Below are 10922 nucleotides of genomic sequence, written 5' to 3' on the forward strand. Positions count from 1 at the left end.
AAACTTCTTATCAAACAACTGCTAGGGTATTGGAGCTATACAAGACACCCTTCAAACCCATCTAGAACCAGAGAAAAGACAAGTATACCCAAAAAAAAAGTTGCACCAACGTAAAATTTTGCTATCTTATTTCATTGCTTCCCTTTTGTTGTTTATAGATTTATCTTAAGAGTCACGACATCAAATGTCTACAAAAGGTAGAGCATTATTGAACGAGTGACTTAATTAAGAATAATTATCATTTCATGGAGTAATCTTGAAAGTTTGAGGCTAGTTGATCTGGTTTTTGTTTCTCATTTGGCGTTCGTTGGGTATTTATTTTGAGTCCCGACAAATTCAAATTCGCATTGGAAAGTTTTATTTTGGAAGTAAAATATTTTCTATTAAATGCAATTTTATTTTTAGGATTCGAACCAAAATATCTTTTTAAGAATGAAAGAGATACTTACAACTCACCACAAGACTAACTACTAGATCACTACAAAAGACCTTAGTGCAATTTTAGCAGAAACAAAAAATCAAATTTTACAATATGCATCTTTCTACTATATTCCTGAAACATTAATTATCTTTAGAAGTACTATTAAATCTTTTCAGATTATTAAGAAAATTTCCATTATGTGATATTTTGTGTTGTGCTATCTAAGTACAGATAGCTTAATCATCTGTCGATCTTAACCTGAAAAATTGATTATTATTATTATAGCTGCTAAGTACATGTGCTAGATATTAATCAGGATGAGAGAAATATGCATATTCTGGTATCAATTATTTTAAAATTAAGCTAGAGATATTACTTTTATTAGAGTTCATATGGTTTGAATTTTGAAGTATTAAAGAGGATCAAGAGGAAAATGGTTGAATGGGGAGCAGTAAAGAAAAAGGCGTTTAATTGGGACTTTACCAAATTAAAATTGATTTTCATGCGAAATATCAGGAAAAATCACAAATTTGGGAGTGACAGTGACCTTAAGCTGGATTGCACAAATCACCACTTCCACGGCTCCACCGCTAATAATTGAGTCGATAAACTATTCGATTTTTATTCGAAATATCAATGTATCCTTTCTTCAACTGCTCACTTTAACTTAGTAACGTTAAACTGGTCCTCTATAAATACCACTCATATACTTTTACATTCTTCATTCACACAAATCACATACAACACATATCTCTAGCCTTACCAATTAGCAACAAGAACACAAGAAAAACAGAACAAACAAGTTGGCAATTTTCAATCTTATATAGAAAAAAGATGGAACAAAATTTGCCAGTCGTTGCAAAGAAGTTTTGGAAGATAGTACGAGTAGCTTTGTGCATGTTGAGAAAAGGCGTATCAAAGCAAAAGCTGATGCTTGATATCAAATTAATGATGAAACGTAGCAAGATTAGTAGCTACAAATCTGCTGTCCAAAATCTCATGTTCCACTTCAACCTCATCCATAACCGCCGCTCGCAGAACGACAGTAATTTACCATTCTCTCCTCGAGAGGATGAATACGAGTTTAGCTGCAGTAGCACCCCGAATTTGAACAAGCACACCGAAGAGGATGTTACTATGATGAATGCTGCTGTAATGAAAGCATTGGAGATGATTAAGGCTGAAAGAGCGTCAAAAAAGGAAGTCGAGTGCAAAAAGCATTCTGCGTCAGCAGAGTCTGAGGAATGGCAGAAACCCAAGGGGTTTAATGTAGATAGCCTACCCTCGTCGCCTAATAATTATTTGCAAGAGATGATTAAGGCTGAAACGGAGTCAAAAAGTGCAGCCCAGTGCACAAAGCAATATCCCGTGTTAGCCGTGTCTAAGGAAGGGCCACACCCTAAGAGGTGTGACGCAGACAGCCTACGCTCATCGCCTGATAATTATTTGCGTGGGTTCGGGAAGCAGGTGAGGGTTACTGATTCGCCTTTTCCGGTAAGAAATGAGGTGGAAGCATTGGAAAACCATGTAGATGAGGCAGCTGATGAGTTTATTTCTAAGTTCTACAGAAATTTGAGGCGTCAATCTTCGTTTTCTACTGCTTAATGTACATGAATATGCATGTATTTTTTTAAGTTTGCAAAGCAATCCTATTAGAAATTTAGAACTCTTGCTTTTGCGTGTTGTATCCAGTACTATAAACAAGAAAAAGTTAATAGTGCTACAAAACTTTGAAGCTTGGGAGCAGTGAATATTAGCGTATGTTCTCAATGTTATTGTTAGGATCCACGTCGCAGATTCAGAATTTATAACTTCATGGATTTCGCCTACAAAATTTTTAGCACTGAATTCATTGTACTTTTCAAATTATGATTTAGTACTTGTTCAAATTATAGTGATGTGTGTGTATATATATGTATTTATATATATAGTTAAACTTTATATTATGAAAATATTAAATTCAGTTGAGTCCGCCGCACACAGGCTGCATGGCCTGCATCCCACTGCTTACCTCTTTTCAGTTTTTTTTTTTTCCCAATTCGTGGATAAACTGTTCCAAACAAAAAGATAGATCATAGGACACAACTCGATGCAATTAGAGATAGGGGCGGAGCTAGCCCATCGGGCATGGGTTCGATTGATTCCAGAAGTTTAGTCCGAATTATATATTTGTATATTTTTGTTAATTATGTACGAATTATTAATTTAGAATGCAAGTAAACTTAAAAAGAATTTAATCCATAACTTTCTTAAATTTGACCGACAGCTTCAGGAAAAAACAGAGCGTTTGGGGCTCAGAAGACTAGAAAAATGGATTTTTTTTTTTTTTAAAACGTAATCATGCCATCTCTCCTTTTAATTTCAATAAAAATATAAACATATAGACATGAGTAGACATAAATTAAAACTATCAACTAAAATATTCGATGATATAATACAACAGAGAATGCTGATTTAAGTTACGTTAAAAGTCAAAATGAATAGTGAAAATTCAACTGGTCAACGTGTTCCTCAAGTTGGAGGGTGCTCCAGAAGAATGCCCAATTCACTACAACTGGATCCAAATCGTTGTTTCTTCTCTCAGCAATTTCCATCAAAATATGATTTTTACGTCATAAAGAATTAATCATAAAATGATATATTAACGTTATCAGTAATTGGCTTATAACATATATACTCTTTTAAACGTAGCACAATTGTCAATTTGCAACACTTAAGCTATGTGAGACTTTCATTATACCTCTGAACAAATATTTTTTGTCTATTAGAGTGGTTTCAATTTCTTATTAGTGCATCGGAGCAAAGAAAATGTGAAAAATAACCTTCCAAATGGTAATCTGTTTCAAAAACTAATTATTACTACATGGTTATACTGGGGAATCCCTTTATATTAAGGTTTCAACGTAATTGAAGAAGGACTAGGACACAAGAAAAAACAGAGTTGCGACCAAAGTTCAGACACGTTTGACAAAAAAAGTGGTCTAAAACATAAACAAATCAGAATTCTCAACATAAACATAAATATATATAGATAGCCAAATTATAAATACAACACTCAAACTATAGAATTACAATGGAAATTACTGAAAACAAGTAACAAAGCATAGAGATAAGAATGGGGATGAGAAGTTACGTTACGAGATAAAACTTTCTTCATGCATTTAAGCCTATCTAACCCCCACTTTCTTCACTAATCGCATGATCCTAAATAAAAGTCCCTCTAATCTAACCCTTGATTCTTTTTAACCAATAACTAATCGAGCATGGATCCTAAATAAAAGTCCCTAATATTTTAATCGGCGCAATAATCTCAACTGGATAAGTTCTTTTTACCACTTCTAGCTCATAGGTCCTTATGTAGTCAACTTGATTCATAACACATGACTTTGGGGGGAAATAATTATTTAAAAAAAAAAAATCATATGTTAAACATTATTGTGTTTAGCGACGTGAGGACTAACTCCATCGTACCAAAATTTGGTCCAGTGCGATAATTAACGAACACCTAAAATTGTAGTTCAAGGGTATAATGCAAACTCAATATAATGTAAGCGTGCAAGTTGCAAATTAAGCAAAGTTAAGAAAAGTTTTTACTCCTACGTATTAAGCCCTTAAAATTTTAAAGTCTAATTTAATTACATGTCATATCATCATAGATCAACTCAAGTTACGTCTGATCAACAACAATAACATACTCAGTGTGATCTCACAAGTGGAGTCTGAGAAGGGTGGGGTGTACACAGGCCTTACCACTACTTTTACGGGGTAGAGAGATTGTTTTCGATAGACCCTCGGCTCAAAAAAAGTGTTTTTTGGAATAAGTTTGAGAAGTATAAAAGTAAAAGACCATGATGTTAATATCGAAGAAAAGAAAAGTATTGATCAAAAATAGTAAAGATAATCAAAACAAAAGAAACAATAGTAGTAATAAAATTAAGAAGTGGTACGAAATTACATTTCATAATTAATAATTACTCTAATAATTACTATCACATTTAATATATATAGTAATTATTATTTGTGCAAAAGAATTATTGCTCTAATTGCTTTTTATATTACTTTCAATGGGCGCGTTTGAAAGCATTTCGATACATACCGCTTGAGAAAAAAGTTACAAATATCTAAAACATAGCTGGTTTGTTTAAAACAGCTTCTTCAAAGTGGCCTTCCTTTTCGAAAGCCATTCAAAACGTGAGTACAAATGCATAGTGCGTTGAATCAGGTGACTTAAACAATCAACCCAAACAATATGGCCTAAACAATGGCTACCCTTTTTAGCTACTTATATCTTTGAAAAGCTTCAAAAGTTTTTTCTGAGGTTCAAAAAGTGCAAATAAATTAAAAGTAAGGGAGAAAGTAAAACTCTTCAATTCAAGTTGTAATACACAATATAAATATTGAACACATGCCATGGAACTACCTTTTGCTGTTGTTACAAAAACAACCGCATGCGTTTGGTAGATCGGAGGAAACCACAGAGGAAGTTGGAAAAAAGTTACGTCAACATAAAGTTATGCCAAATTGTTCAAAAAGCTTCTTCTCGAGTTCATTAACATTTCAAATTGCTGCAAATATAAACTACAGAATCGAAGTAGTGTACATTAGTCAAAGTACAAATTGAGCCGAAAGCAGAATCCTATACGTACTTTCGGACTTCCCCGAATTCCAACCATAGAGTTGGGGTCAAGTTGAAAGGAACCAAAGTCTAAAAAAAATGTTTGCTCCATCCTCCAAACAACCAAGTAAATTAAATTTGTGAAAATTATGGGAAAATATATTTGTTTCTTATTGTTTGTGTAAGGATGTGTATAATTGCTGTATGACCATTCTTTTGTTGTCTTAAGATTTTGAGTTAGATTTTCTGGGAGATTTAGTATTTTAATACTAATTAAAAAAATGTCCGGCCCGGTTGTTAGCTAATTATTTTAACAAAATTACATTTAGCAAGCGTTTTGGTAGCCGAATCTAACTCAACTCACAAGCCAATAAGACAAAAAGGTAAACTCGCAATAGAGAAAAGTTAGTTGTCAATAGTTGAAATTTTAAACAGCTATAACTTTGTGCTTATTTGTCCTATTTATGCTATTCCTTTAATTTTAATTTTAATTTTTTTCCGAGAGAAACAATTATTTTTCTATTCAATTTACATTTCCCCCAATTGGTTCAAATTTTTAAAAGATTTCGTTATATAAAGTTTTATGCAAAATACCTGCATATTGATGTGAGTATTAATTTTAGTAATAAAGCTTCATATTTTTTTTAAAAAAATGACCCTGCCCAACAAGGCCTAACATCCTGAACAGGTAAGGGGATGTGTCGGACTTCCTTTTCTCTCAAAAAGATCCGCCCTCAACCCGGCCCATTAAGGTAGTCACGTCACATTAGGGCTCGACTTTAATGGGGTGGGTTGAGTTCTTCCTGGCCCAATTCATGCGTCTAAGGGACAGTTTGGACATGATTTGAAATTCTGATTTAAAATCATGTGATGCAATTAGGTTTGGACATGCAATTTCTTAAGTTGCATTTTTTCTTATTGACATGAAATCAACCGCTACAAGTTGTGAAAACTATCAAAACTTTCTTAATTCTTATATAATCCTACTAAATTAGCAAGTCATAGTTCATAACAAAATTAATAAGCTACTAGAACGCCTTTATAAAAAATACTACATTAATTGATCAAACTTTAGTTCAATAAAATGAAAAATTGAACATGAGTTGGAATGTAACTATTCTTTAATATAATCCTCCCACATGGTCGGTAATACTAAATTTGTTACAAATATATTACCAACTTGTATATCTTTTAATATTTGATATAAATGGTTAGTAAACATGATTGGTGAATATATTTACTAACTTATGGGTCTTTTTTTTTACAAAATATAAACTTATCGGGCAAGTTTGACATTTAAAAATTTGAAATCCCAAATTATGTCTTTTTAAATGATTTGAGATTTTATCTCAGATGAGATCGCATGTCTAAACGCCTATCATAGATTAATTTTATTTTGTCAAGTTATCATCGGGAGTAATATTTAGTACCAAACTTTAGTCGTAATTAAGTAAGTGATTTAACTGTATACTTTAGACATTCTGTGATGCATAAAATGTAAACTTAATGAAGGGAAAGGAAGAAATAGTACGTTTCTCATGATTGTGTCGTTATTGTTGGTACGCCCACAGTTTACTTTCTACAAAATCGAGGACTTTTTGGTTAGCACAACGGTTTTCATGCACTCATTCGATGGAAATGGACAGATGCAGAATAGGGAAAACCTCCCTTGCTAAGTAAACTTTTTTCCAACACTACCCCTTGAATTTTGAAAACTTCATGACACTTGAGATATCCAGAAGCTGCAGAAAAATTACAAGTGCATCCAAATAAAATACAATTGTATTCTATAAGCATTGTTTTTCTTGGCTACCCTTTTGGAAAAAAAAAATATATGTGAAGGATTATAATATCAAACTTTGGGAAATATCCTCTACAGGAATGTATAAAAGGGCCGTATCTAGAAGCCAGACCTAAATTTGTACTCTACTATGTGAAGCTGGAAGGGGCGGGCGCGAGTGTTCATTCGATAGTCGAAAAATTATACTACTATAATATACAAGGACAAAATTATTATTTATATATACATAGTAGATAATATTGAATGCTTTTGACTTCCTAATATATTTATTTATTTATATTTTGAATATTTTTAATAAAAAATTTGAGTACACCACTACATACGTGTAGTTTAAGTAGGCGTTTGGCCATGAAAACCAAAATATTTTCACTTTATTTGATATTTTGGAGTTGGAGTTGAAGATGGAGTTGTGTTTGGTTATAGTTTTTGCAAAGAATATTTGATTGTTTGAATATATTAAAAGTGAAAATAAGTTTTTTGGTCTTTTTCAAATTCCAAATACAACTTGAATATATTGAAGTTGTATTTGGAATTTCCATCACCAAATATTGATTTTCAAATAAAGTGAAAATGTTTTTCAAAAAAAGTGAAAAATTTTGACGGCCAAACGCAAGTTGTATTTGAAATTTCCATTACCAAACATTAATTTTCAAATAAAGTAAAAAAAAAATTCAAAAAAAGTAAAAAATTTTGATGGCCAAACGGACCCTAACAATTACTCCATTTCATGGAGCATCTTGAATTTGAGAATACAGTACAGAAGTTTGACTGCAAAGTTAAATTTAGCAGGAAAGACATTCTAATTTTAAACGTTACTAGTACATCTTTTGCCTTTTGAGACATTTTGTTACAAATGTTAATGTTTACCCGTAAAATGGTACAGTTGAATTTGTAAACGTGGTTATGAACACGGGGACTGATATGACCAGAATAATGAAATAATATACAAGAACAAGGAAAATAATGGTAAAGAAAACAAATGATATTCAAAATAAGTAGCTTGAGCCCCGGCGAAGTGGTGAACTAGAGTCTTCGGGCGGACGGATTGCCAAAGCTTCGTTCAGGTAAATCAAGAATAAGTATAAAGAAATTGCTCAATTAAGAATGCTTGTTTGCTATTATTTTTCACATGTCCTTACAAAGAAATGAGAAGTCCTATTTATACTAGAGCTCATGAGGTGCATGACCCATGAATCGTGCCCTCTTTATTACCTACGTAATATTCAGGGGCGGAGCCAGCATATGATTTGCGGGTTGTAGCCAACCCAAGAATCTTTGGTTCAAAGTCAGTATTTTATGTGAAAAATTTATTGAATATGTATAAATTGTTACTTTAGAATCTAGTAACTTAAACGAATTAGAATCTCGAACCCACAAACTTCAAATCCTAACTCCGCCTCTGGTAATATTAATGCTATGATAATGAAGAGCAATAACGCTCATTTAAGAGCCTAGGAAGACTCGGAATCTTCTTGTAACAGTTGTTTGTTCAACTTTCACTTCGTGTGACTGGTGTACGTATTAGAATGATTCTCCGGACTCTATGATCTCTGTCTCCGGAGATGAGATATCATGCTACTTCTCCGAGGCCGTGCAACATGTCCCCAGAGCCTTTTACTTGCTGACTCAAATTTGAATTGTTACCGTTGCCACGTGTCGTCATTCAATACGTCTAGTTGGTGTCTACAAATTTTTCCAATACAGTTAATTATGTTTGACTATATTATTGTCTAAAATTTTCAGATTTAAAATGTTTACATCTTGTGGTATTTCGTAAATCCATCAATATACAGTATTTAAGCTTTAGTTATACAATTAATACTTCGATCTGACCTGACAATAGATTAAACATATAGAACTCCTGCTAAAGAAAATATAATTGTATGAAAGAAAAACGAGGAGTATCTCTTAGTACTTTCTCACTTAAACTTTATGTGATATTATTACTTCAAAATCAAATGCATTTCTCTTTAATCTCAAATTTTTAAATATTCTTCTTTTTAATCATTATAACTTACAGTATTTTTTATAAAAATTAAAAATTACACGTACCAATTCACGCTGGAAATTAAGTAATTTAACCTTTGTACTCCGAAATAAGTCACATAATGTGAAATAGAGATTACCAATTACTAGACCTTAATAATGATGAACATGACTTAAAATATTGAACGGGACAATTTGTTTAAACTCTTTAAATGGTTATGTTCATTCATTTGCTCCTTAAAAGCTAGGAGTAGAAATCTTTCTAGTTGGAACTGGTCCAAAACTTAATCCCCGACTCAAAGGTGAGGCAAATTTACAAAATTGATTAATGACAATGACCTAATTAAAAACAACTCTTCTAAAAGCTGCATTGGACCACCACGGTTTAATAATTGAGCCAATATAATAGTATTATTGAATTTAAAATCGAAAATATCCTTGGACCGTGCCTCAACTGGTCACTTTAACTTAACATCAAAGTTCCTCTACGTACACAACCCGCACTATATATACCACTCATCAGTTTTACGTTCATCATTCCAACAAATCATTTCAACACACTTCTCTCCAATCTCTCTATCCTTCCAAACACCAAATCTGTCACAGAATCTAGCCTTTTATCAAAAAACAAAAACTGACAAAGTACACTCTACATATAGAGATAGAGATGGAACAAAATTTGCCAGTGATAGCAAAGAAATTCTGGAACATAGTACGAGTGGCATTTTTAATGCTGAGAAAAAGCATATCAAAGAGGAAACAACTAATGCTTGATCTCAACTTAATAATGAAGCGTGGCAAAATTGCTAGCAAAGCTGCTATACAAAATCTCATGTTCCACCACATGACACACCAATGGTCTTCGACTAATCGCCGGGATAAGAATTTACCATTCTCTCCTCCACACAACAACCAGTACGAATTCAGCTGCAGTGACACCCCGAATAATTACCAACTCCCTTCTTTCAACTTCAACAAACGTAACAAAAATAACAACCACTTTTTCGTGGGAAATCATGAAGATGATGTTGTTGTGGTGAATGCTGCTGTGATGAAAGCGCTAGAGATGATTCAGAGTGAAACCACGTCACCTAACCCTAATTATTTGCCCGGGTTTGGAAGGACACCTATGGTGAGGCAACTTAGGGTTACTGATTCACCATTTCCTATAAATGTGGAGCAAGATAGCCGTGTTGATGAGGCAGCTGAGGCATTTATTTCTAAGTTTTACAGAAATCTGAGGTGGCAAGCGTCACCGTGTGCTTAATAATAAACTAGTTTTTGAATACGCGTGTTTTGGGTAATTTCATGCATGCAAATATGGGAAGCTTAATTATAAGTGTATGAAGATTGGGAGCTGTGAATAGTGTATGTGCTTTGTTAGCATGTACATATATATGATTTCCGTTCTCTCTTCAAGACTTTTTTTTTTTTTGGGGGTATTATGGAAATCTACAGCAAAAGAAAATAACATGATTAGTATTTGAATGAAATGTAATTCTCTGCTCTTGATTACTTCTTATGCTGTAATGTTTTCTTATGTCCTACAATTTTGAAGCAATAAATTTCCTTTTGCACTTTTTTCCTTTATTCGTTTCTTGAGACCTGCTTAATTCATATTTCTTGGAAATAGGAAAAGAGAAAAGGTCATAGAAGACTTTTTTTGCGCGGATTGCCCTTCATTTGGGGTGGTTTTAAGTTTTGCCCTTCGAACTGGTGGTCTTTAAGGTTTGCCCTTTGCTAGGGACCCCTTGGTCACGGGTTCAAACCCCCGCTCAATGAAAATTTAAATTTTTTTCGTAAGGCAGAATTTTTGTCTTAAGGCAGAACTAGCATGGTGCAAATTCTGCCCATTTTTGCAAATTTTGCCTTAAAACAAAAATGGGCAGATTCTGCCCTCAGGTAGAATTTGCAGGGATTCTGCCCTTTCTGTCTTAAGGCAGAGTGCCTTTTTTCTGAACTTATGCCTTGCGAATTTTTTTTTTAAATTTTCGCCTGAGTGGGGCTTTGAACCCGTGACCAATCGGTCCCTAGCGAAAGGCAAACTTTAAAGACCACCATTTTGAAGGACAAAACTTAAAGACCACTCCATAATAAGG

At 33.3% G+C, this 10922-nt stretch overlaps 2 protein-coding genes across 2 annotated transcripts; both read left to right on the forward strand.

The window, feature by feature from the left end:
- Nucleotides 1–1132: 1132 nt before the first annotated feature.
- LOC132039595 (uncharacterized) lies at nt 1133–2225 on the forward strand. Its single transcript, XM_059430092.1, has one exon. It carries the CDS (start codon nt 1256–1258, stop codon nt 2024–2026), a length of 771 nt encoding a protein of 256 aa, XP_059286075.1. The 5' UTR covers nt 1133–1255; the 3' UTR covers nt 2027–2225.
- A 7128-nt stretch (nt 2226–9353) lies between these two features.
- Nucleotides 9354–10413, forward strand: LOC132039545 (uncharacterized). Its single transcript, XM_059430023.1, has one exon. It carries the CDS (start codon nt 9491–9493, stop codon nt 10088–10090), a length of 600 nt encoding a protein of 199 aa, XP_059286006.1. The 5' UTR covers nt 9354–9490; the 3' UTR covers nt 10091–10413.
- Nucleotides 10414–10922: the final 509 nt, after the last annotated feature.

The sequence above is a fragment of the Lycium ferocissimum genome, chromosome 12, assembly GCF_029784015.1.
Source record: "Lycium ferocissimum isolate CSIRO_LF1 chromosome 12, AGI_CSIRO_Lferr_CH_V1, whole genome shotgun sequence".
Classification (NCBI taxonomy): Eukaryota; Viridiplantae; Streptophyta; class Magnoliopsida; order Solanales; family Solanaceae; genus Lycium; species Lycium ferocissimum.

Bases quoted from the DNA above. Each gene is read 5' to 3' on its own strand.
- LOC132039595 (XM_059430092.1), top strand. From the start codon at position 1,256: ATGGAACAAAATTTGCCAGTCGTTGCAAAGAAGTTTTGGAAGATAGTA.
- LOC132039545 (XM_059430023.1), top strand. From the start codon at position 9,491: ATGGAACAAAATTTGCCAGTGATAGCAAAGAAATTCTGGAACATAGTA.